At 40.2% G+C, this 25,716-nt stretch overlaps 4 protein-coding genes across 6 annotated transcripts; 3 read left to right on the forward strand and 1 right to left on the reverse strand.

Moving 5' to 3' along the window:
• Positions 1-779: 779 nt before the first annotated feature.
• fbxl15 (F-box and leucine-rich repeat protein 15) lies at positions 780-3,938 on the reverse strand. Its single transcript, XM_071463197.1, has 5 exons — positions 3,776-3,938; positions 3,284-3,443; positions 2,253-2,755; positions 1,927-2,145; positions 780-1,754 (listed from the first exon to the last, which is right to left on the reverse strand). The coding sequence occupies exons 1-4, from the start codon at positions 3,799-3,801 to the stop codon at positions 1,956-1,958; spliced, it is 879 nt and encodes a 292-aa protein (XP_071319298.1). The 5' UTR covers positions 3,802-3,938; the 3' UTR covers positions 780-1,754; positions 1,927-1,955.
• Positions 3,939-4,290: 352 nt separating this feature from the next.
• gpx9 (glutathione peroxidase 9) lies at positions 4,291-6,736 on the forward strand. 2 transcript variants are annotated; one of them, XM_071462571.1, is made up of 6 exons: positions 4,291-4,501; positions 4,991-5,086; positions 5,194-5,287; positions 5,988-6,118; positions 6,229-6,359; positions 6,453-6,736. In XM_071462571.1, the coding sequence occupies exons 3-6, from the start codon at positions 5,221-5,223 to the stop codon at positions 6,508-6,510; spliced, it is 387 nt and encodes a 128-aa protein (XP_071318672.1). In that variant the 5' UTR covers positions 4,291-4,501; positions 4,991-5,086; positions 5,194-5,220; the 3' UTR covers positions 6,511-6,736. The 2 variants fall into 2 exon arrangements, with proteins under 2 accessions (XP_071318672.1, XP_071318671.1); XM_071462570.1 differs by lacking the exon at positions 4,291-4,501 and having other exon boundaries at positions 4,700-5,086.
• Positions 6,737-7,332: 596 nt separating this feature from the next.
• ndufb8 (NADH:ubiquinone oxidoreductase subunit B8) lies at positions 7,333-10,226 on the forward strand. The gene is made up of 5 exons (XM_071462518.1): positions 7,333-7,492; positions 7,744-7,870; positions 7,980-8,079; positions 9,132-9,287; positions 10,062-10,226. Exons 1-5 carry the CDS (start codon positions 7,360-7,362, stop codon positions 10,152-10,154), a joined length of 609 nt encoding a protein of 202 aa, XP_071318619.1. The 5' UTR covers positions 7,333-7,359; the 3' UTR covers positions 10,155-10,226.
• A 158-nt stretch (positions 10,227-10,384) lies between these two features.
• Positions 10,385-23,765, forward strand: sec31b (SEC31 homolog B, COPII coat complex component). 2 transcript variants are annotated; one of them, XM_071462516.1, is made up of 26 exons: positions 10,385-10,520; positions 11,808-12,036; positions 12,491-12,686; positions 12,775-12,870; positions 13,395-13,535; positions 14,158-14,300; positions 14,397-14,496; positions 14,616-14,777; positions 15,202-15,354; positions 15,451-15,681; positions 15,777-15,851; positions 15,956-16,048; positions 16,158-16,275; positions 16,403-16,581; positions 16,685-16,811; positions 16,985-17,130; positions 17,432-17,605; positions 17,713-17,865; positions 18,007-18,199; positions 18,278-18,676; positions 18,862-18,900; positions 20,287-20,345; positions 21,337-21,462; positions 21,559-21,678; positions 21,801-21,872; positions 22,264-23,765. In XM_071462516.1, exons 2-26 carry the CDS (start codon positions 11,834-11,836, stop codon positions 22,441-22,443), a joined length of 3,678 nt encoding a protein of 1,225 aa, XP_071318617.1. In that variant the 5' UTR covers positions 10,385-10,520; positions 11,808-11,833; the 3' UTR covers positions 22,444-23,765. The 2 variants fall into 2 exon arrangements, with proteins under 2 accessions (XP_071318617.1, XP_071318618.1); XM_071462517.1 differs by lacking the exon at positions 18,862-18,900.
• The last annotated feature ends 1,951 nt before the right edge of the window (positions 23,766-25,716 follow it).

Below are 25,716 nucleotides of genomic sequence, written 5' to 3' on the forward strand. Positions count from 1 at the left end.
GGGGTAAACCATGCCATCAAGTGGAAAATAGACCTGTTGTGTTGTCACGGAGACAAGTTACAATATAGTCTGCCCATCAGACCACCAGAGGAAACTGTGAGAGGGATTTTTTTTTATACACCTAGCTGTAGCAACAAGGGGACGTGTGCTTTCTTATTGTGCATTCACTGCATCAGGTGGTAGCAAGATGATAAAGCGGATGTGTCTTCTCACAACCTGCCAAACCAATCGAACATTAGACCTTTTCTCTGAAAATAGAGAAAAAAGATGCTTGGCCTCTTTATATGCTCCTGACACTGGATCCTGACATATTTAATATAGCAGACTATCACTATGGTTCCTGAATGTACTGTAGTTTAGAGGTAACGCAGCCTCGACAGAATTATGAGACACATATCCTGACTCACTGCTACCACCTTGTGTCAGTTTAAGTCATAAACCTAGAACAAAACCAACGCAACGCTTCGACAAAGGCCTCTTCTGCTTGACTATCAAGCCAATTACAGGAATCTTGTTTTCTTGTTTACAGACAGACACAGGCCAACAACCTCTTCACTGATAGAGAAGCATTTTGTTTGTGCAAATCTTCTGAAAGCTTTAATGTTAAATCATCTTACTAGTATCACTGAAGAATACATTTGTACGACCTTAGAATACTGTAGTCAACACTAGGTTGATTAAAGTGCCATCCACCTACAATAAAAGGAAACCTAATGTCCACACAGATGATTACATCACAGCACTTTTATGTGTCTCTATACAGAGGAAATTTCTGATGGTTTTGTATTTTACAATTTAATATTTCTTATATAATTCATACACTGTGTTACAGGGAAAACAGCATTTCAACACAGGTACTTTTTACAAAACTCATTTCAAAGGCTTACAGGACAAGTCATAATAAATTCCTATACTTATTTTAAACATGTACTTGGCTATACACCTTTGCTTTTATTAACAATGTAGATTTAAGGGTTGCGTCACCCATACCAAAAAAAATATACATTATCAGTTAAACCAGTACTATCTAGCCATGGAGATACTTTTATTGTAACAACTGTTGTAAGCAACAGTTTTCAGGGGGTAAAAAAGTGCTGACAATGAGGTCTGTGGATCATCCTGAGGAGCCAGGACGTTGTTTCTGGAAGACACATGGTCAACAGTGATGCCAGGCAGAAGTCTCAGTAGCGGAGATAACAAAACCTGGACAAATAAAACCAATGGCTAGAAAAAAACTAGTGGTAAGTGAGAAAATGTTTGGTGGGGAATTGGATGAACCTATCCATTAAGTTGGCACATATACATGCAAAAAGAAATGTTTAATTAAACTCAAACATGTTTGAATGTTTCCAAATGAAACATAAGAGAACTGCATTTTTACAATATCATATACATAAAGTACCAGCAAAACAATACACTGTACTTTGGTTAAAACTGCTTTCCTATAAACCCACATTATTACAACACAGAGTGATTAAGAAATAGTGCAGTGACATCTTTTGGATATGAGGCAGCAATTCTTAAAAGTACGTGGCTGTCTTCAGTCATTTACAAATGTGGCATTATTTTCAGTCCCATCTTAAAGATGCACCTTTGATCACATTCCAGTGAGTTTTTTTTTTCTTTGTCCTCATTATTTAGCCGCACAAACGTGAGTGCAACACATCCAGATCTTCCTGGATTGTTTTGACATATTCAGAGCAACTCCTGTGCCCATGTGATACAGCTGAGAATGATTGCTGTTATGAAGACACCTGTAACATAAAGAGGCAAATGTTGATGAGGGCTGATCAACTGTTACTGACATTATCTGCTGCACTCTGGTGCATACTGGAAATAAATTCACTCACGTTGAGTTCTGACATCAGTTTTGGATATAAACATGTCATAAGCTCGTACAGTAGATATACTGCTGATATTACCTACCTGTGCTGGGCTGACAGATGGCCCTTTGGTTATATCTGGAGATTGATAAAGGGAGCGAACCCCAGCACATCCTGAAGAAGCACCAGAGCCCTCTGTAAGGGCGGCTCAACGTCTATCACAACATTGCGCTTCCGCAGAGGATCAAGACTCGACTCTGTCACATTGTGGCAGTGATTCACCTTCAGGGACTGCAGCTTTGGGCAGTACTCTGCAAGGGTCCTGTGAGCACAGCATGGAGGACATTATGGACTGGTGCACAAGTGAGGTGATGCATGTCAAATTGTGGGCACAAAGTTAGTTGGATTATACTTGAAATTAACATATACCTGATGGACTGGTTTCTGACCCTCAGGCAACCTGTCAGGTCCAGCTGCTCCAGGCCCCTGCAGTTCTTGGCCACCTCCTCCACCGACTCATCAGTGACGTTGGCATTGACTGCCAAAGATAGAGACCTCAACTTCAAACACTTCCTGGCAAGGTAGCAGATGGCGTCGTCCTTGAGCTGGCGGCAGGCGGTGAGGTCGATCGACTGCAGCCCCCCACAGTGGTCAGCCAGGCTGCGAAGGGACAGGCTGTCCACCCATTCGCAGTGCGCCAGGCCGAGGTGCTGGAGGTGTGTGCAGCTCAAGGACACGGCCACCAGGGAGTGGCGGGTGAGCCAAACACACCCGCTCATGTCCACTCTCTGCAGATGCTGGTTCTGGCCAAAAACTGGCAGCAGCTCCTTGTCTGTCACCCAGTCTGAACAGTTCTGAAGTGACAGGCTCTGGAGAACTTTGTTGTCCTTTAACATTGAGCAAAACGCTTCCTTGGGAATGCATGGTCCAATCTGTGATATCAAAGAGCAGAGAGCAGACTTCTTCAAGTACTGCAAACATCACGGCTCTCAGTATATATAGCAGGGTATCTGCAGGCCACAGGCACTGAGTTCAGTTCCCTACAAGTCTTAAATTTTACAGCGGTCATTAATATTTCTACTTGCCTGCAGTAGACAGTATCATTTGTTATAACTTTTCTATATGTGGTTAAACTACAACTGAAACTGGTGCAAGAGTGGACTGTGCATGCAGAAGGCTTTTTGAAGAGTTATGCTGTATTATTACTATTTATTATTATCATTACCGCTTAGTATTGTAGCTAGAAGCTCATTTTAGGAAAATACTTAATCTACCCATTCTGCCATTTATCTAGGTCCAGGTCACATCAATTAATTAATTATATTACTAAAACTTTTCATACAGCTGGGAAGTGATATAAATGTCAATAAAATAACCTTATTAATAGATAATTCTATAAGTAGGCCTTTTTCTCATTCTTTGACCAGTACGAGAGTCAAAAGTAAAGCAAAACCACTTACCGGGGACAGATCGAAAGTCCTGCAGTTGGCCAGATACACCTGGATGAGGCTGTGGAACTGCTTGCTCACCCTCTGCAGGCTGACCAGGTGTTGCAGCGGCAAATAGCACAAAACGTGCGGAACAAGTACATCTTCCCAGGGCAGGTCCAGAAGATGGCATCTGCCGAAGGAATGCAAACCTCTTGAGTTTACAGCTGAACTTTGACACTGAATGCAACGACAACACGGTTTAACGGAACATTGGATGTCAGCATGTGTTTTAAAAAGCAAAATAACCGCAGTTACATTACATTAGCAATAGAGAATGTCATATTAGCTTTGTCAGGGTGATATATGGACCGAGGAGTCAGCTGCCACAAATAAATGGGACAGCTGCATTTCTCAGCTGACTTGGATGTTGTTGCTATCGCTGTTAGCTGAGAAGCTAGCCTGCCGGGGCCACCAACCCAGCTGTTTTTTAAATTAAAAACTCGTTTTCTTAAAGGCACTTACGTTCGTATCTTAGCTTCTTCATCCATTCTGAGTCAGATATATTATAAAGAGTTTTTCAGGACGTGCTGCTCTTCACATAAACGCGAAAATAACGTATGTTCCTTTAGCATCTTGCAGACATTTGAGGTGTTGCCCAAACCCAATGCTGCCTTCAGGGACTGTCGGGACAATCCGTAACATTATTCTTCTAAAAAAGAAAAGAGAAAAAACATAGGTTCGATACAAGGTAAACAAAAGCATGAGAATGATAGAGATATATAGAGATGACATAGAAAACAAACTACAAGCAGCATACAAAGCAAGCACAGTGTTATGCATGAAATTAAAGTGGGACAGGAAAACTGTGGTAATTTCCTACCTAAGCAGGAATTAAATGCCACTGAATTTATGTTTAAAGTGATCTAAAGGTCTAATGTAATGAAGGGCGGAAGCTTTGACGGGGAACACGTGAACGCAGCAGTTGTAATTTTCCGGGTACGTCAGTGATTATGTTGAGGGCAATTTACATATTAGTGCGCTAAGGATTATGAAATACCTGTTTTATGTACCATGGAGACATGGGATAAACGTGAATTTGCAAGCATTTTTTGATTTCATGAAGATTTATCAAAACTCAAAAACTTTTAAAACTTTATTGACAAAATAATGTCACCATTAAACACATCAAAATAACTGGATAGCAAAGTAACCTGTACAGAAATCTTACCATGAAGAAATAAAACACAGGTAAGTGCTGTTCTGTTACAACATTAAGCCATGATTTAATTTGGAACAAACACAAACAATCAATCATTATTTTTGTTTGTATGGACAAAATAAAAAAAAAAAATAGTTTTGATATTAATCTGAGACTTCTTTTTCTGTCAGTTGTAAAGAGCAAATTATGCAGCAAAACGAGTGTGATCTGCTGCAGGCGCACACATGTCTATTTTGAATATTTCACTTCCGAATCCCAATCAGCTGCCACCATTTTAACAGCTATTCTTCCTGGTATACATGTGTTAAACAATTGACCACCCTGCCAGCTCACCTCTGCCCAGAACAACAAAGAAGTCAGTCATGCTGAACAATTGCTGACCCATGAGTTATGTCTGAGTGAATGAGATAAGTCAACAGGATAGCTGAGTGAATACTCACTCTTGACTGACTACAGTCCACTATACAAGCCAGAGTATAAGCATGGCGAATAAATCAGTTTATGATTTCTCTGCTGAGACCCTGGATGGACAACTTTTTCCAATCAGTAACTACAAGGGGAAGGTGCTTCTCATCGTCAATGTTGCCACCTTCTGAGGGTCAACGATAGAGGAGGTAATAATCTGCAAGAGCACTGATTGATTGCAGCCAGATCACACAATCTCATAACCCATGGTGTCATTTCTATTAGAGGTATTTGATTTTGTGTCCTGCTTCCTCAGTATCACCGACTGAATGCACTGATAGAAATGTTTGGTGACCTCAGCTTCACTGTCTTAGGCTTCCCCTGCAACCAGTTTGGTCTTCAGTCACCTGGTAGGTACAGTGAAGCTTTTGAAATGAGACACTTTATTCACTTGGTGGCATACTGTACCAAGAGAAACACTGTACTGTGTGAGTCACATTTCAAATGTCTCAAATGTCTTTGTCTTCAGATGTTTTTTATCAATTCCACCAAAAACTGATTTCCTCTCTAAACTTAAAAAAGCCCATTATTTTATAAAGAAAGCAAAGATTCTGTCGACAGTAAAAAAAAAAAAAAAAAAAAGAACGGATACAAATTTGTGTTGCAGAGCTTATTTTTTCTTCTTCTAGTCCATATATGTTGGGAATGGAGTATTTTTGTAGTGGAGTATTTATGAAGGGTAACTATATACAGTAAAACTAGCTCCACCGTGGTAAATTACAACAGTAAAATGCTCCTTATGCAATGAATCAGCAGTCTTTGGAGTCACAGGGCAAGTTTTCTGTACAAGTACTTCTAGATGTGATATTTTCAATACATTTGCTGCTGATATTTTTGGTCTTTTTCCCAAATGGGATGGGAGTGTTTTTACATTAATGTATTGGTGCTTTACATTAATATAAGGATCTGAATACTTCTCCACCACTAACTAACATACACGCTTTGTTTACATACTAACACCTACCTTTGACAGGTTGTAAATACACACAATATGGTTTTCATGAGGAATATGTTTAACAAATGAATACTTTTTTATTTTATTTTTTTCAGAGGTTAATCATGAAACCCTCAATATTCTGAAGTATGTGAGACCTGGTGGAGGGTTTGTACCAAAGTTTCCTGTCTTTGGCAAGGTTGAGGTGAATGGATTAAATGAAGAGCCTCTTTTCACCTATCTAAAGGTAGTGTGTTTTACTCAGGATTAGATTGATGGGTGAAATTTTTAGTCACGTTGTATATTTTTGCTGTCAGACCTGCAGCTGTTGCAACTGTCACTTCTGGTTCACCACAGGAATCTTTGCCATTTGTGAACCCTGTTATTGGAGATATGAAGAAATTCTACTGGTCACCCGTCAAAGTCAATGACATTCGGTGGAATTTCGAGAAGTTTCTCATTACAGCAGATGGCATACCCTTTAAAAGGTAAAGTTACAGACTGAGGACCTAAAAAAACACTCCATTAGGTCTAACAAGGGTTTCATTATGACTGTAATTCTGATGTTTCCCCTTCTGCAGGTATGAACTTCACTGCCCCATTGAGAAAGTGGAGAAGGACATAGCAGGACTTCTCTGATTGACTTTCTTCAGGGTAACACCGGTGGCAGAGTGACGATCCCTTAGTAAATGCACATGTGCACCTGAGTTGGATCTGATGGGGAGAGGAACAGGACTCAGAGCTTCAGTGCATTCATTCTGAGAGACGTTCCCTTCAGCCACTGGAGGAGTTTTCATGTTGCCATCCCACTTTTCTCTAAACAGATGTGATCTGCTTATTGAATAAATAAATACTTTAAAACAAATCCTCAAGTCCGTGTGGTTGATTTTGTTATTACTCCTAATATAAATATGTTATTATTAAACCCTTTACTTAAGTAAAAGTAACAACATAACTATATAAAACTACTACTAAACTAGAGGTCCTTCATTCAAAATCCTACTTAAGTAAAGGCATCAAGTTAAAGTATCTGTTTCACCCTTGTGACCAATTTATTACTATAAAATATACGACTTTATTAGAGTTAGTGGAACTAGGTTTAACTACTTTCTATGCAATTAGGTAATTTAGTCCAGTGGGTCTCAAACCAGGGGTTAACGTCCTCCAAAAGGTCACAAGAAAAATATGTGGGGCTCTGAAATGATAAAACAGAGAGAAAAGAAGAAAAAAGTTGTCGTCACTGCTTGGAGTTTTCTCTCATCATTTAAAATTAAGCCATGTGAGAAATTTTGAGGCGAAATGTTTTTTTGTTGGGACTACTAACAGCTACATTTTTATAAGAGTACTTATAGATTTTTCAAACTTAAGAAAGTTATCAAATACTTATTTATATGTTTTCCCCATTGTTTACAGTAAATATACACGCGTATGATTCGATGGTCAATTTAAAATTGGTCCTTATGTCGACCTGTACTTCCAACCTTGCGCATGCGTGTTTCTTCTTCTGACAGACAGCAGCAGCCAGTAAACATGGCTGGAGTCGGTTTTCGACGCTGGGCCCAAGCCCTCGCTAAAGGGAAAGGGTCTGGCATTTCAGCCCTTCTGTCGGGATGTAGAGCGGGTCAGTAGTGTGTTAGCTTTTTTATTGTGCGGTGTAATGAATACCTGTTGAAATGTGTGTTAAAATTTAAATTTTAAAGCCTCGAATGGACGTAACCTTGAAATGCTAATGTTAGCTTGTCCTAGCTGAGCGGCTGTTCTGAATGAGAGTGAAGGCGGACAGAACAGCGTTGTTGTTTCTTGGTTTTATTCACTTTAGAGCTTTATAAGTTAGACTTTGTTCATTCATATATGCATTCATTTGTGTTTCAGCCTCTGGTATGACAAACAATGATCTACCTGGTCCGTACCCAAAAACCCCAGAGGAGAAAGCTGCTGCTGCAAAGAAGTACAACTTGAGGGTTGAGGACTATGAACCGTATCCTGACAACGGAGAGGGGTGAGCTTTATTTTGAAAAGATCCACCATTCATAGTCGTTTAAAATGCACTCTAAAGGATGCACAAGTTATTGCATAGATAATCAGTTGCCATCATTGTGTTTTTGTAGTTATGGTGACTATCCAAAACTAGAAGATAGATCTCAGCATGAGAGAGACCCCTGGTACGGATGGGACCACCCTGACCTGAGGAGGAACTGGGGAGAGCCGGTAAGATACTGATGACTTAATTTCCTGCTAGTGGAATTATTTATTTTAGCTTAGTTATTACGTGTGATTTTCAGGAACTATGTCCAAATATATGAATGTCTTGCAAAGAGAGAGGATGCAGATTTAGATAATAATTGAATAACAACAAACTCAATATGGATATGGTATCAGGTGCAGGAAAAAAAACACCACAATTGCAACATGTCTGTTTGCAACATGAGATCTTTTTCTTCTTGCCCACTCTGACATGTTTCCCTCAAGTGAACATGGAAAGCCATGTAGAAATTGCAAATTTATCTTTGTCAGCAATAATCCTTAGTTAGATGTGATGCTGCCACCATTTGTGATTTAGAAACCGTGTCACCAGTACATGTTTTTTATTTTTTATTTTTTATTTTTTGGACTTAAGAGCACTGATATGTATATTTTAAATTGTAAGATGCCTAGCTCAGTACATATCTCGGTGCCAATTTTTTAAATTTACATAAATAAGGTCTCCTTATGAATAATATTAAATCTCATGTGTCAGTGTAAAAAATAATATTGGATTGTATGTTGTTATGGTGTTTTTAAACTCAAATATCAATCGTGGTACTTGCCTCAAAAATCAAATATCAGCCAGGTAGATTTTGTATTTTGTCTTTCCTTATGGTATTCAGATATCAATTTCACATTAATTACTACAAAATTAATTTCATCTAGTCTTTTATTATAAAAAAAGAAAAGTCATGGCTCATACATAACATTGGATAGTCTTTGATGAAGATTATACATGCATACTTGTGTCCTAACTGCCTGGAAACACATTATTATTATTTCCATAAATATATGATATAAACATAATGCTGAGTGCATTGTGTCAGTCCTCCATAAAGTACTATACTGTTCTGTTGCTGATAGTGCTTGATTGCACAGAAGCACTGTTTTTTCCACACAAGGCAATACCACGGTGTAATTACCTTTTTTTTTTTTTTTTTTTTTTTTTTTTATTAAGTAGTTATTACAGTTTAATATTGCCTGTTAATCATCAATTGTTCTCTGTCCATTTCAAGATGCACTGGCATTTTGACATGTACATCAGGAATCGTGTGGATACATCACCCAGCCCTGTGCCCTGGAACACAATGTGCAAACAACTGTTTGGTTTCATCGGCTTCATGCTGTTCATGTTCTATGTTGGGGAGATAATGCCATCCTACCAACCTGTTGTAAGTACAGATCAAGGCCTGGAATTATTGTGCATATTGCAAGTTGGTTTTCAAAAGGTGTGAAATGATCTGGTCTTAATAATTGTAATAATAGTAATTAAATATCTTTCTCTTATGCTTTTTTTTAAAATCTAAGACTGCATGTTTTCTTTCCCTTTTTACCTCCTCTGAGTGTTTCCAATGTTGTTTAATACTGAAATGCTGTGTGGTTTCTACCAATACATAGTGTTTTAAAAATGTGCACATTTCTACCAGAAAACTGTGAAGTTGTGCATGCTAGGATAGGCCCTGACAGCACTACATTGTCCTGTTTCTTGTTCATTTTGGCTGACGGCTGGGCCCATTAGCAACCTTTTTTTTTTTTTTCAAGAAAATATGACAGAATATTCAGCTGGCAGGAAATATCAGATTGTCCACATAGCTGATAATATCTTTAAAATAGTTATTCTTGCCATCTTTTAATCTTCACAAGTTTTTGAGTGATACAAATACAAATGTACATTTTATGATTATCCAACTGATGACCAAGACTTTTTATTACAACTACTATGTGACTATACTTATGTTTGTTTTTACCATTTTTGTTTGTTTTTCAATCTGTGTTTATACTTTAAATCATGTGGTTACAATGTCAGCACGACTTGTAAAATAAAAAGCTGTTCTGTGAACATTTATATTTATGCTCAGTAGTTTGAGTATTTTGGTATCACATGTATTTGATTCTGCCCTTTAACAACTTGCACAATTTCAGTAAAGCATTTGTGTCTGTTCTAGGCCGACAAACAGTATCCCTACAACAACCTGTACTTGGAGAGAGGAGGAGATCCCGAAAAACAACCAGAGGAAGTCAAACATTATGAAATCTGATGATTAAAATCCGACTCTACTTGTGTATATATATTTCTCTTTCAAGAATAAAGGCGTATGTTAACACTTAAACTTTATATGTGTGGGCGTTTCTTTTGTGTGGAAATAATATAAACCATTGCAGAATAATGTTGGACAACTTTTAGATAAGATAGGTTCAGGTCATGTCTCTATTGGGTCAGCTGTGACACTGGGGGTTACCTGAGGCCACTGCATTTGAGAATGGGTCTGTGTGGGCCACCGTAGCGCAGTGACAACACGGCAAAGCACTTTGGTCGGACTCCGCCTGTGGCTAAGCTGTTAGCTCTTAAGTAGCTTTCTAGCTTGTTTTGGATGCGGACAGTCAAGCTTTAATAGACAGTTGACGTGAGTTACTTCCGAATCCATATTTATATTTGTTTTTACGCTGTGTTTAAATTTGCCTGATACAACAATATTTCTGTTGAAATATGATAAGGGTGGTGGCTGTTAACTAGCATGCTAGCTAGCAGTAACATCGGCTCCGGTTATAGTCTGGGATTAAACGTTACCTGCTAGCAAGATTAAATTACATTTTCGTAATGTAGTGGCATGCACAAGCAATTAAGTGATCCCTTAAAACTATTTGAGAGATAGGTAATTGGCGCAGTCAAATTGTGTACAATGCTAAATGAAGCTAACGATAAGTATGTGCTTGGAGCCGTAACGTGTATCTTACGATACATTCATTTTAAAGTGACTTGGCTACAATTTAATATAGATTATATCAGCGGTAACTACATTAAACTCACAACAATGGGATTGACATAAAATGCTGGTATAACAAACAGTTTGTTGTGTCAAACCACAGCTGTATGGACAAACGATTTGGTGGGTTAACGTTAGCCACATTTTCAGGAAATAGTCGGAGGTAATCTGTCAGTAGGGGCATCACCCTGTTAGCCATGTAAGGTAAAAAAGTTGACAAATGTGAGGTTTGAGTACAGGTGTATGTAGCCTCCAGTTCTCCCTTTAAGGGTAACTTAAATGTCAATGCCGAGGGACCGTGGTTAAAGCCTTAGTGCTGTCCCCCCGTCTAGACCACATCAGACAAGGTCTAGATCAGAAGCCACTGCACTTAAACTTCTCAAATCTGGGCTAGATTAACAAGGACAGTGTAAAGACTGTTTAAAACAGTGCCACATATACTATACATATGTATAATTTGAAAAATCAAAAATGTCTATATCTAAAAACAGTGGCAATGAATTATTTTATGTTTTTACAAATAGATTAAAGGAAACTGTCTTTAACGATTACTCATGTCTGTTTGTTAATAATGCCCTGGTTTGATAAGTGCAAGATAGACCTGGTTGTCTGGATCGTTGTCTGAATGGATAAAATGCAATGAAGTTGGCATAGTTGCTTTAAATTTCAGAAATAAAATAAAGGTTTTGCAAATCTAAAAAAAGACAGTATCAAGGCTTTTTTTTTTTTTTGGTCTTTCAACCATTATGTCTAACACCGTTTCTCCACTAAGGCACAAACCTGGGAGTCAACTTCACTGTCATATTTGTGTATGACAAATTGTCTTCCTTAGTTAAAAGAAACTTGATGTTATTCTGAATCAACAATAAATATTATGGAAAGAAATGTTTTGCCTTCGATTTTAGTGGAGTCTAATCATCTGTCCAGGTCTTGAGACTGGTAATCAGAGGAAGATGAGGCTGAAGGAGATCCAGAGGACTGCCCACCAGGCGTGGAGTCCCGCAGGACACCATCCCATCTACCTGGCCTTAGGAACATCGGCACAACAGCTTGATGCCTCTTTCAACACCACAGCTGCCCTGGAGATATTTGAGATGGATTTTTCTGACCCCTCTCTGGACATGCAGCTAAAAGGATCGTTACCTACCTCCAACAGGTAATCAATAGGAGTGATAGAATAATAAGATACATTTTATCGACAAGCCACAATTCTTCTACCACTGTCCACATCAGGCAATTGTTTTCATGAATGATTGATCTGTTGATTATTTGTGACAAATCAATCAGTTGCTTTATTATTAAAAATATCAGAAAATAGTGAAAAATACCTTTTATAATTCCCATAGGTGATGTCATCAGATGTCTTGTTTAGTCCAATCAACAGTCCAAAACCTCAAAATATTCCATTTATCATCATGTACAACACAGAAATGCATCAAATCATCACCTTTGAGAGGCAGATGTTTGGCATTTAAAAAAAAAAAAAAAGAAGATTAGAATGATTAATTGATCATCAAAATAGTTGCCAATTAATTTTCTTCATCCCTACTTCAGCTTCAGTTATGAGTCATGTGGTGCAAATAACTCATTTTAGTTTTCGTATACTCTAGGTTGCACAGTATCGTATGGGTCAACTTTGGAATGGGAGCGGATGGTACAGGTGGGAGACTGGTTGCTGGCAGTGAAAATGGCGCATTGACTGTGTATAACCCGGAGGAAATAATAAGCTCTGGAGCAGAGGCAGTTGTGGGACAGTCTGACAAACACACAGGACCCGTCCGAGCTCTCGATTTCAACCCGTTTCAGGTAAATGTTTGTGTCCTACACAGAAGGTCTTCTCTTCCCTGGCCTATGGTACACATTATTAATCTTTCTCAATTCCTTCCTGTCTCAGAATAATCTCCTCGCATCAGGAGCAAACGATTCAGAGATATACATCTGGGATTTAAACAACTTAGGCAGCCCAATGACACCAGGAGCAAAAACACAGGTGGGTGCATGATCAGGAGATGACAGGATTTATGAAGTTCGCAGATGTCTGTCGTGAGGAATGAGTTGACTTTTTTTTTTAATTTTGATCCTGACCCATTTACCGTTGCTGAAAATAGAAACCACAATTTCGAAAAGACAGTTTTGTTTCTTTACCTCTGTAGTTTCACGTCTGTGAGTTAATAGTGAAAGTCCAAGAAAGTGTTGTTTGTGGTTTCCCTTTCATGTGTTGTGTGTGTAATTGCTCTCAGATAATGGAGTTGATGATGCTTTGTCATGTGGAGATTTTCTTTATAAAATCTTCCAAGCAAGCTTTCCATCATTTTCATAAAACAATTTAACATTTACTGAATACCTCAATTCTACATCACTATCAGCAGATTGCTCTAAAAGTTCATATAAATGAGTGTCAACAGTGTCTCCATGGCACAGACTATGTTTGAATATTTGGGTTTTGTTTGTCTCAGACTCAGGTTGTCTCAGGAAATCAGGTTTGACAATAACAGCTTCTGTCTCTTTTCTCAGCCTGCTGAAGACATCAGTGTCGTGTCCTGGAACAGGCAGGTTCAGCACATCCTGGCTTCTGCAAACCCCAGTGGGAAAGCAGTTGTGTGGGACCTGAGAAAGAATGAGCCCATCATCAAGATCAGTGACCACAGCAACAGGGTTGGTGGCTTGAAAACTTCAAACAACAAATGAGTCCAAGTCAAAAGCTACTGCCTGCCAAATCATTGCAAAGTTTATCTGTTGTGGATGAATCAGAAGGCTCAATGGTCAAACTTCATCAACATTTTAAACAATTTTATAGCAGTTATTCAGAGATTTTTTTTCTGTTCTGACACACTGGCCACTGCACGGCAATCATTGTTCACCATGACCACCGTCCAGTCAAATTATAAAACAATAGCTCAGTGTCATACCCTTGATCTCCTATTTCTTAGCTGTTTCTTAGATATACTATACAATAAAAACATAAAAATGAAGAATCGTTATACACAGCATGTGAACTTTTAATATACCTCTGTAAATGAACAATATAAACAATCTGTGATCAAAAATATATTATTCAGGACAGTCTAGTGCACTACACTAAACTACTGTAACAACTTCCAGGTCTTGGATTTTACTTCTAAGAGTGGGACTCAACTGAGAAAATGAGATTTGAGCTCCTCAACTGATGATTCTTGTCATCAACTTTTAGAAAGCAGTACTAATTTTGAGAATCTCTTTTGCACCCTGATGAAAATCCCTGTTATCATTCTAAGTCTCAACTATTGTGTGATTTCAGATGCACTGTTCAGGAATGCTCTGGCACCCAGATGTGGCCACTCAGTTGGTGTTAGCCTCTGAAGATGACCGACTGCCAGTCATCCAGATGTGGGACCTTCGTTTTGCCACATCACCCCTGAAAGTCCTTGAGAACCACACAAGGTGCAGCTTCAACAGTTTGTCTATCATGCTCCTGTCTGCTGTTTCTTCATCTTGCAGAATACACTGTATGTACCGTCTGTTGGTATTTTCTTACAGGGGAATTCTGTCCATATCCTGGAGCCAAGCAGACTCCGAGCTCCTGCTGAGTAGTGCTAAAGACAACCGGATCCTCTGCTGGAATCCAAACACTGGAGAGGTATATGACATTAATTGCTGCTTCTGTGTTACCCCTCAGTTACCTCGCCTCATTGTTGTGTTGTGTTGTGACTTGATGTCAATATCCTGGGTCATCACGTGTCATTTCCTTCATTTTAGGTCATTTATGAGCTTCCAACAACGAACCAGTGGTGTTTTGATGTCCAGTGGTGCCCCAGGAATCCAGCCCTGCTTTCAACAGCGTCTTTTGATGGGAGAATCACTGTCTACTCTGTGATGGGAGGGAGTTTGAAGGCTCAGCAGCAAAGCACAGCTGATAAGGTAGTGGCTGTTCGGCTTCAATTGTTTGTCCACAAGGTGGTGCCGGTGTGAAGGGATTGATGGGGACTAATGACTGCATATAACATTGAAATTCATGAGTGACCGTTTTCATCATTTATTAGTCAGCTAATTATTTTCTAAATGAAGTGAATAATTGTTTGGTCTCTAAAATATCAGAATAATTGTTAAAAATGTCTGTCACAGCTTCACAAAGCCTAAGTTGACACACTTAAATCTTATTTTGTTTCCAAACCCAAAGATACTCAGCAGATTTTCACATTTTAGAAACTAAAACAAATACATTTTTTTTTTACATTTTTGCTTAATTGATTATCAAAATAGCCAATGAATTTTCTGTTGTTTGACTAATTATCTGATTGTTGTAGCTCTTGCCTTTTTTAACCTTGTACGTTTTATTTAACAGATATCCTCCTCATTTGACACAATGGATCCCTTTGGTACAGGGCAGGTGCTGCCTCCCCTGCAAGTTCCTCAGCCCACTGTGCAGGACACCATAGTTCCCCCTCTGAAGAAGCCACCTAAGTGGGTGCGCAGGCCAGTGGGGGCTTCGTTTGCTGTGAGTTCAACATTTAAATATTTTATAAGCATTTTAATGGAAACAGGAAAGTCTTCTCCTTTATGACTGATCTGCTGTATGTTTTAAATTCCTCAGTTTGGTGGGAAGCTGATAACCTTTGAGAATCCCAAGCTGCCTCCGGCGCAGAGCCCCCAGCCTATCCCCAGACAAGTGTTTGTGAGCCAGGTTACCACGGAGACTGAGTTCCTCCAGCGCTCCAGGGAGCTGCAGGCGGCGCTGCAGTCGGGTTCCTTTAACAACTACTGCCAGGCCAAGATTCAGAACGCCAAGTCAGATGCTGAGCAGGACATATGGAAGTTCCTTCTGGTGGGACCTTACGCACTGATATTCAGACATAACATTAGGTCTGTCAGTCAGTGTTGCCCTGTTGTATTCCACTAATTCACTTTCTCTGTTTACAGGTTAATTTTGAGGATGAAGCCCGAATTAAATTCCTCAGACTTTTAGGTTTCAGCAAAGATGAATTGGAGAAAAAGGTATTCTCTCTCTGATTACGACAGCAGCTATTATCTAATACCCATCTTATATAAACATGTACCTGAGTCATCATCTTGTGTGTAAACATGTTGACTTTACTCAGATTTCAAAATGCCTGGGGAAGAGTTTTCAACCCAATGGACATGGAGTAGATGCCAAAGATCTGGCAGAAAAGATGCAGCGGCTTTCCACTGAGGTCAGCAAGTTTGTGCACAAAACTTTTTTTTTTTTTGGTCTCTTTTTTTTTTTGTCATTGTTATTTGCAGCTCTTGTTTACTGTGAAATACTCTTTGTCGTATTTCCAGAGGTCTGATGAAGCAGCTGCAGTAGGTGATGCCAGAACTTCGGGTTCTGTTTCACCAGCAGATTTCTTCAGTCAGACCCCAAAGGAAAACTCCAACTTCCAGATCCCTGTGTCATGTGGTAAAATCCCTCATCTGAACACACCATTTATTATGTGATTCTTACCCATATTAGCTGCATGATTGTGAGCATAACTGCAGTTTATGTGACTGGGTTGATGGCTGATGAGCGTGTTGTTCTTTTGAAGATACTGACGGGTTGATAAGCCAGGCGCTGCTGGTCGGTAACTTCGAGGGAGCTGTGGATCTGTGTCTGAATGATGGTCGCTATGCTGAAGCCATCCTCCTGTCCATCAGCGGGGGAGAGGAGCTGCTCAAGAAAACTCAGCAGAAATACCTAAGCAAGCAGAAGAACAGCATTTCAATGGTGAGAGAATTCATGTCAAAGTTGATGCTGTTGCATTGATTGTGCTTCAGTTGGTACAATCATATCTGCATCTTAAGTTAATGTAGTTTGTCCTCGACATTAGCTTATATCATCAGTGGTGACCCAGAACTGGAGAGACATAGTGCAGAGCTGTGAATTGGACAACTGGAAGGAGGCTCTCGCTGCTCTTCTGACCTATGCACACCCTGAAGACTTTGCCCGTCTGTGCGGTAAGTTGCTCACATTGATCATGCTGTGACTTGCCTCACTGCTAGGAGAAATGCACCCTTTTGGCAGTGCTTGTTCTACTTGCTGAATAACATTTCTGTCTGTACCTGTCCTCTCCACTCTCATGACGGCCTTCCTTCTTTTTAACATTGTTTCATTCTACAATTCTTGCAAGATACTCTGGGAGGCCGGTTGGAACGTGAGGGGACAGAGAAGCGCTGCCTGCAGGCCTGTCTGTGCTACATCTGCTCTGGGAACGTTGAGAAACTGGTGGAGTGCTGGGCCTTGCATAGAGACTGCTCCTCCCCTCTTGGTCTAGAGGTATAATCTTTTTAAGGTTTTGGTCTTGGCTGTAGCAATAAAGCAAATTATGTCTTAAAAAACACTAGTACCTCTTGCATCAGGAGACAAGTCTAGAAGAAACTGAAAAAAAACCCATTATTATCTTATTTCCTATTCTTTCTTATTTATTTATTTTTACTTTACATGTCAGTGAGATCCCGCCCTTACAAAATAAGTAATTGAATGATTGCTTTCTTCATCGTAAAGGAATGTCCTGACGTGCAAAGGTGAAAGAACTGAGGAATGCATCAGTCAGTGTCATGTGCTCTGTATCTTGCAGGATCTGGTTGAGAAAGTAATGATGCTGCGCAAGTCAATCGAACGCCTCCGCAACAGCGAGGTGGCAGTCCAGAGCCCCATCCTGGCCGAGAAGCTCACCTGCTATGCCGGCATACTTGCTGCAGAGGGCAGCCTGTCCACTGCCATGACCTACCTGCCTGAGAACTCAGACCAAGTGAGAGGCCAAATGCAAAGCTGGGAAAGATCCTCAGATTCATCATTTTTCCTCTATTTGGATCATAATAATCACCTTTGTGCATTTGTGCCATTTTGTTCACCCAGCCTGGGATCATGATGCTGAGAGACAGGCTGTTCCACGCTCAGGGAGAGGCTGCCATTGGACAGCAGCCTCCAAACTCCTTCAACAGAGTCAATGTGTCGACAGCCAAGCCCACTCCTGCTGCTCAGACTCCTGCACCAAAAGCACAAATTATGGTATAAATTTATTAGTGATCGAAAGCATTACAAAGTTCACGTATTTTGCTATATTCTTTCTAATGTAATTCTGAATGTTTGAACTTTTCTTTAAAACACAAAGACCATTTGGGTGATTGTTATTTTATTTTTCAACCTTAGAGCCAGTACCAGCCCTCAGCCCCCTCCCAGGTGGCTGCACAGCCGCAGCCTCCTATGCCGTCGGTGTTTACCCCACAAGCTGCTCCAACCAACACTGGGCCTGGTCTGCCACCCTCTTCTCATGTACTGCCGCCCAGTGCAACCCGGCCTGCCATGAGGCCTTCCTACCCGCAGCAGCCTGCTCCAGCTCCAGGTTGGACAACTTGTGCTTAAAAATGATGTCAGGCTGATTTTATTTGATGTAGTGATACTTATGTGTGTTCCCTCCCAGGTTTCCTTCCTCATCAGCCATTCCAGCCTCAACCTATGTCCATGGGCGGACCCTCAGCCTTCCCTCCTCCAGGTCCTTCTATGTCAGCTGCTAACTTATCAGGACCTCCACTACCACCTTCGTCATCAACCCCCGGAGGTTTGCCCCCCATGCCCAGCCCTGGGGTGCCACCAACAGGCTTCATGCCATCTACCTCTTTGCCCTCAGGCTTCATGCCGCCCAGCTCCCAGCCTGGAGCCCCAGTTCCCATGTACCCAGGGGGCCTCCACAACCAGGGGCCCTCACCCCCAATGGCATCTGGTCCCTACGCTCCTATCGGGTCAGGTTATCCACAGGGAGGCCCTGGAGCTCCTGCTGTAAAGCCTTTCCAGGCCCCGGCTGTCGCTCCTCCTCCTACAGGTACACACCATGTTCTAGATCAAGAGATCACAGTTACATTCATTCAGTTTGCCTTTTCTCACATGTTTACCCAGATAATTCTAGAAAGCTAACAGATCTCCACAGAATTACAGATGTTAGCAGGATTCTGCTGCCTATGGTGATTATTTTTTCTATTCAGCTGTCACTCCTTATTTGACTTGCAGGATATTTTCCCTGGCTGAATTCCCAGTGTGACCCTCAAGGTGACAGGGTTAGGGTTGGATATGGAATCAGAGTGCATTGAAACATACACTGAGTGACAGTAAAAAAACAACAAAAACAAACATCTGTATGATATAATACAGTGCAACACAATATTCCTGCACTACGTTATACCTTTGTCTTGGAATGCATTTCATTGCACAAGGTTTTTATGTTTTTCTGGTCACTCTGTGTGTGTTTGGTGGTGTTTGCTTGTGCTGCTGTATGTTTCAGGGAAATGTAGTGACTTAAGAGAACAAAACATGGTAAACAAAACTACAGTTTCCAGTAGAGATGTTCCAATACCATTTTTTCTGATTCCAATATTTTAACTTGTGTATCAGCCGACACCGACTACCGATCCGATCTATATGGAAAAACTATTTCAAACTGTTAGAGCCTACTGCTGCAAGCTGTCATATGCTGAGGCTCGCCGACTTATTCCTCCAACTGTCTCTCGTCTCATCTTGTGTAGCATCACATGACCAGTGCTGTAAAAGCTAGAAAAGCTGTCCCTGTTAAAACAGAAACACTGTCAAAATGTAATAATGCTCAATAATTTATAGGTTATAGGTCTGCCTATTAGGGACCTTGGCCAATGGCTAACTTTATGCTATTTACCAGAATTCAATTCTTCTTTGCTACTCCATAACAGCAGCTGCCAGTGGCTGCATGGCTCAACTTCCTGTGTAGGCTACTGTCAATGGGCAGCAAAGAAGAAAAGATTTCCAGTAAAACTGCAGTTTTATCTGTGTGTGAAACTATAAAGTTTATCAATACATAACGTGGTATCGGATCAGTGCGTAGACTCTCAGTATTTTAGGCAGTATCCGAGGCGTTTTCAATACTAGTATCAGAACTGGAACAACTCAAATTTCCATGCTTGAATTAAGATACATTTTATTTTTGATCACACAGTTTCTGTCCCTTAAACATAACATACACAAATAATTACAAATTGTTGCACTATAAATGTATTTATAGATGTTGTCCACATTACACTCAGTGCATATAAATGTATTTATAGTGCAAATTAAAACTTAAGTCCAACATTTTACAACATTTGCAGCTGATACATATGTTTGAGCTCAAAAAGTTATATATTAGATGCTTTTGATTATTCAGCATTGACATGTTGTTGCTGTTGGCTGATTTTTAATAATAATGCTGCCTGAACATTTTGCAGTATTTGCTGTTTTGTTTTTGCATACACTGCTGAAGTCTATGGATAATGTCACATTCTCACTTTAAGCGTTTTGCCATCTGAACTAACCTTGACTCAAACAGATTGTCTGATGTAGAAAATCTGCTACAAAGCCTGCTTGAGTGTGACCAGATTAAAAAATGCTACTAGTTTCTTTCTGATTGTCCCTCTTCTTCTCATTTAGGACCTCAAGAAGGCTGGAACGACCCACCAGCAGTGCGTGGTGGACCCAGGAAGAAGAAGGTACTCCTGCATTTATCACGATTAAAATAATCTTTTACGTCTTGTAATCTTTCCTTTAAAATAAGCTAAATTAGAATAATATGCTCGCAAATATGAGCAAACTTTCCCTCATGTAGTGTCCCAGTCTACAACTATTGTTGTGAGCACAGGTTAAATCAAACTTAACTAATCCATCTTCCATGTAAATGCATTTTTTTCTGAAACAAATGCGGCGGGACCTCCTCACCCTGAAAATAGCTAAAGTAAGGAATGAATGCAAATAGTTAGAGTACATTTCTGTCACACACATTTGTAGGAACTTAAACAATATATATATAAACAATAATGGAATATCTGTTGTGGTAGTGGTCCCCAGACTTTTTTCTTAAACAAACTGGAAGTGTTTCATAGTTTTTCACAGTCTATGTCAGCTTCTCTGCCTGCTCGCTGACTAGTTTTCTTGTTATTGTGACAATAAATATACCAAAAAAAATCAGCCAGGGACACAAGTACCCCTGGATTGGAATTGCTGCTCTAACATACATGGCTCACACAGTAAGAGTCTGCTGTGTAATAATACTCAGAAAAGTTAAATAATTTAACACATCAAGAGCTCAGTTCAATAATTTAGGTTATCATTCATTCTTAAAGCTCCACTAATAAATGTTTTATAAGTGGATGTATTGAATTACTACATATAATTTAAAAGAGGTTGTGTGTAGTGACAAACCCACAGAGAAATGTCATTGCTCTCATTAACCTGATTTCCAGCAGCAGAATACAGATGTTTTCATCAAACAAGCTCTGATGAACGCGCTGCAATAAATGGGAGACAGACAAAGTGACCAACTAGCTAACTATGGGTTAACTGAAGTTGAACATCCAGTCAGTGAGTTGTAGAGTTCTCTGCTTAAGTGACCCAAACAGTCACTTAAACAGTTAATGTAGCGTTAATGTCAAATCTAAACTGCTGACCAGTGTATTATAACCTCCCTCTCATGTCTGTACACAGGTCCCTGATAACTACACTCCTCCAGCCCCCATCACTGCCCCTGTGATGGGATTCCCAGTGGAGGGCCCTCAACCTCACGACCACGCCCAAGTCCCCCCTGGAGCCCCCCAGGAGCCCAGCGTGCAGGTTGGTGTGTGACGACGGGTCGTTATCTGAATTCTCAGCAGTAACGCACACGGCAAACATGTCAGCCCCTTGTATATGTGTCCTTGTTTTGCTCAGCTCCTCCAGCAGCTGCCAGCAGAGAGGGTGGAGCAGAAAGAAATCCCAGCTGAACACATGGTCCTCAAATCCACCTTTGACAGCCTGGTGCAGCGCTGCCAGCTAGCAGCAGGAGACCCTGTAAGTCCCACAGCCTGTCTGTGGCAGCATCCAGATTTAGCTGTTTGTATTAAAGCTCGTATTGATTGTAAGGGAAAAACGTTCTATGAAATATTAAAAGACCAAAACCATTTCAATTTCAGCAAACAAAAAGGAAACTTGATGATGCAGCCAAGCGTTTGGGATACCTGTATGACAAGCTGAGGGAACAGTCGGTAAGCAATTATTACATGAAGGCAAGGTTTTCATTGCTATGATCTAAGTGATAAACTGCAATAAAGCTGCCATGTGCTGAAGTTAAAACTGCACTCTGCTGGGTGTGTTGATGAAAATACCCCTTCTGACCTAGATTAGGAAGAAAAAACGATCCCATTCTTTCTATTTGAGTCTTGATTGATTTGCCGTCTTTGATTAAATGAAATTCTGCTGTTATATACGACCCCTGAGAGTCTCCTCTGCGCAGTGCCCACATGCAGTGATGATTTAAACCTTAAAAGGCGAGTGTTTTCATGGACCCTGGGGAACTTGTGACATATTTAAATGAGGCATTTAAATCTCAGGTGCCACTTCGTAACATATGACATTATTTCCCTTCAAATCTCTTAGCTCTCTCATAACATCCTGAACGGGCTTCATGAGATCAGCCGCTGCGTGGCGAGCCAGAACTACCAGCGCGGCCTGGAGGTCCACACCCAGGTGGTCAGCAGCAGCAACTTCAGCGAGATCTCCGCCTTCATGCCCATCCTCAAAGTGGTCATGACCATTGCCAACAAGCTGGGCGTCTAACCCCCGACAACTGCACCGATCAGACTTCAGTGTTATCATATTGTTATATATGTATTTATTTCTTTTTGACCTGATGATGTGCTTTGATAATGAGAATAATTACCGATGATACTGCAGATTGTGATCTTCATCACTCCGTACATGTTCTTTCCCGGAGGAACTCGGCTGATTTGGGCAGTGAGGTGGATTTTTGTAGAGATTTGTTAATGTTGCTGTGGTAATTTTACGATAAGATGAATGTATCCTGAAAGTTGTGATTCTGTGTAAATTCAACAGTTGATGTAATATACAAAGCAAGTGGTGCAAACTTTGAAAAAAAAGGTGGTGTTTGTACAAGTCGGCGCATTTTCATCGTCCACATTACACTCTACACCAGTGCATATTTTTCCTCTCATTTCAGCAGTAGTCAGAAAAATATGTGATCAAATGCATGCAGTGCTTCAACTGCAGAAACAAAACATCTGGGACTAGCAACTTCTTCACCTGAGGTGGGGGTGAGAATCGTGAGAATAAAATTTGAGCTGCACTTATTATCCATCTGTCAGTGTACTTTGTATGAGGCAGAAACAGACTAATAGTCCTGTTCTTTTTACAGAGCGAGTATCATTGCACAACAAGCATCAAAAGCATTGAAAAACTGCTGTAACATAAAGTCCTGATTGTTCTCTTCACCTGATGTAATAGATTGTGCTCAGTTCATTGTGCCATCAGGGGTTTTGGGCCAAAGCACTGCAGAAGGATGTCATACAGTGATTGTCAAGTTGCTGTTTTTTTTTCCTCATTCTATGTTGACTAATCCCTAATAGCACTGGTACTTCCTTAATAGCTTGCGTGAATGACTGAATGTAAATGACTTTTTTTTCCTTTCACCCTCAGACTTGCTTCAGTTTGCATGTTTCCCATGTTAACTCCTTCACTTACTGCTGAGTTCACATGGCAGCTCGGAAACAAAAATTAACTTCATTTACTGATGAATTAACATCCTCGCCACTCCCTCTGTTGAAGATACTCTTTCTCAACTTAATACCCACTCTACATCTTAACCTTTTGTAACTCTGAATGACTTTTTTTTTTTTTATCATACTTGTTTTAGATTAGATCGCACAACCTAAATGAACTGTCAAACTAAAAAAACAAACAAACATGATATTCTGAGGTTTGTAGCTGGACATAAAAGCTGGATAGTTTGTTGTATCATGGCAGCGGAAGGCAGTAAAGTGCCTCAGTGTGCTCATTTTGGTTGCACAGATATTTATACAATCCATGTTGCTTACTTTACTCATTTCGGTATCTTTTTTCAAATAAAATTCCTCTTCAAAGGGCTTCAGCTTTGATTGATTTCTTCATCACATATCAATGAGCTTGTCAAGTGATCACATTTTGCTACCATCCCCTAATAAGACGCTGCTGAGAAAGTTGTAATAAGTTTTAACTAATGGATTTATTAATGGTGCAAAGATAATCTATATGTGTAGTGCAATGTGTTAGACGGGACGATATGTGAATTTATGTGCCGTTGTCTTTAGATCTGTGTATATGTTCATACCCGTCTAATATATAAATCAAGTGTCATAAACATATTCATGCTTTAATTCAAAGGCTGTAATTACTTATAATTTTTATTACACATAAAACACACGATAAACACAAAATCAAGTGTAATAGATGAAATTGTATAAAGTAGTTCAAATCATGAATAGCTTCATTAAATTGATGCTTACAGATGATTGCATCAGCAGTCTGGAAGAGGACAGTGAGTACTTTTATTCTCATTTCATTACTTCTTTACTTTATTAACATGTTGAATGGAGGATTTAGTATTTTCACATTGTGGCATTGCTCTGTTGTTGTAGTTGCTGAGAGGCAGTTTCCGTTTTGAGCAGTAGATGGCGCTCTGTTGAATGTATTTGTCATGCATTTGCTTTATCTTCTCAGCAGCCACACACAGTGCTACGCCCAGCACTTATCAAACAGATTTCTACACCTTTTTTCACGACAACTGTTTATTGGAGTGTTACTAACAGCATTTACACACAAAAATAGGAAAATAAATAAATAAATATGGAAATAAAGAAGGATCAAAGTATCATTGAGCTACAATGAATTGACCATAGACACACTTAGTTCTCATTGCTTTTAAAGTAGTGCTGTATTGTTAGAGTCACTTGAAGTCACTCCATTTCCCCATTTTCACCAAAAGCCCGTGAATGCACCAAAGTCTGCTTCCCCCTGTCGGGCTGCAGACTCAGAAATGCGTTTCTCAGCCCCATGAATTCATTCACTGTCACGTCCACGGGCTGTGAGGTGTCGGTGAATGTGCAAGCTGGCACAGGTGCTTCCCCCCCCCGCCCTGCCCCTATTGGTCCAGGAGGATCATAAGTCAGGACCTCGCTGCCGATTGGCCGGTTGGAGTCAGACGCTGTGAGCTGCGTGGCGTGAATGTTTTTTGGGGGGGTTTTGAACTGGAGTAACCTCGGTGTCATGTCACCCTGGGGTGATGGTGGTATAATGCAACCTCACCACACATCACACCACGGCGGCTCCCTGAGTCATGCTGTGCTTTCCCTCAATGGGACACCGAGATACGTGTACAGTAGCTTATGAAATCAAAACCACTAAACTATACCCAGAGCATAAACTGTGCCCTTCTGCTTCGTTATCAAGCAGTTTGGCTTTGGTTACTTTGCAAATCCAGGTTTTAAATACAGAAAGTTCTGAATAAAAAGTAAATCCTGGGGTCAGCTGTCCTGGCGGAATAAAAAGTAGTCCCCACCTTAACCAGCGGCAGCATGAAATGAGTCTTATACGTTAACGCGCCGATGATAATGATAATAAAAACTAGAAAATGCAATTTATGGAGAAATCGCAGTGATGTTCACAAATGATTCGTAAAGTTTGTGGGTGTGAATCAAACTTTGTAAACCTGTAGAATAAATCAGGTTCGCACATGTGGGAAAATATTTGTATTTGTTAACAGAAAACAGAGACTATTGATTCCTTTATTGGCGCCTTTCTCACCCACTGTCCAACCAATCATCTTATGGGGGTTGTCTATAAACGCAGGTAGCTGTGCCCCGCTTCCTGTTTACCACATCCTCTGAAATTGTCACAGGAATGGTCTGTTTCTGCATTTGCTCCTGCTGAAGTGTTTAAAAAAGTCCAACGACCCACACACAAATCACCAGCTCTTTCATTCATTTCCTGCTATATCTCCCCCATTTCACCCAAAGCCCCCTGTATGATTTATGACACACTGATAAATTGAGAAATAAA

The sequence above is a fragment of the Trachinotus anak genome, unplaced genomic scaffold, assembly GCF_046630095.1.
Source record: "Trachinotus anak isolate AG129_WGS33_773 ecotype Australia unplaced genomic scaffold, CSIRO_AGI_Tana_v1 ptg000025l, whole genome shotgun sequence".
Taxonomy (NCBI): domain Eukaryota; kingdom Metazoa; phylum Chordata; class Actinopteri; order Carangiformes; family Carangidae; genus Trachinotus; species Trachinotus anak.

Excerpts from the sequence above, each read along its gene's own strand:
- fbxl15 (XM_071463197.1), bottom strand. The coding sequence starts at position 3,801 with ATGGATGAAGAAGCTAAGATACGAAC. Across the intron at positions 2,756-3,283 it reads GGACTTTCGATCTGTCCCCG|ATTGGACCATGCATTCCCAA; the intron begins GTAAGTGGTTTT and ends TTGATATCACAG. Across the intron at positions 2,146-2,252 it reads GTCAGAAACCAGTCCATCAG|GACCCTTGCAGAGTACTGCC; the intron begins GTATATGTTAAT and ends CTGTGCTCACAG.
- gpx9 (XM_071462571.1), top strand. The coding sequence starts at position 5,221 with ATGTTTGGTGACCTCAGCTTCACTGTCTTAGGCTTCCCCTGCAACCAG. Across the intron at positions 6,119-6,228 it reads CTCTTTTCACCTATCTAAAG|GAATCTTTGCCATTTGTGAA; the intron begins GTAGTGTGTTTT and ends GGTTCACCACAG. Across the intron at positions 6,360-6,452 it reads GATGGCATACCCTTTAAAAG|GTATGAACTTCACTGCCCCA; the intron begins GTAAAGTTACAG and ends CCCCTTCTGCAG.
- ndufb8 (XM_071462518.1), top strand. The coding sequence starts at position 7,360 with ATGCGTGTTTCTTCTTCTGACAGACAGCAGCAGCCAGTAAACATGGCT. Across the intron at positions 8,080-9,131 it reads GGAGGAACTGGGGAGAGCCG|ATGCACTGGCATTTTGACAT; the intron begins GTAAGATACTGA and ends GTCCATTTCAAG. Across the intron at positions 9,288-10,061 it reads TGCCATCCTACCAACCTGTT|GCCGACAAACAGTATCCCTA; the intron begins GTAAGTACAGAT and ends TGTCTGTTCTAG.
- sec31b (XM_071462516.1), top strand. The coding sequence starts at position 11,834 with ATGAGGCTGAAGGAGATCCAGAGGACTGCCCACCAGGCGTGGAGTCCC. Across the intron at positions 14,497-14,615 it reads GGAATCCAAACACTGGAGAG|GTCATTTATGAGCTTCCAAC; the intron begins GTATATGACATT and ends CCTTCATTTTAG. Across the intron at positions 17,606-17,712 it reads TGCCTGAGAACTCAGACCAA|CCTGGGATCATGATGCTGAG; the intron begins GTGAGAGGCCAA and ends TTGTTCACCCAG.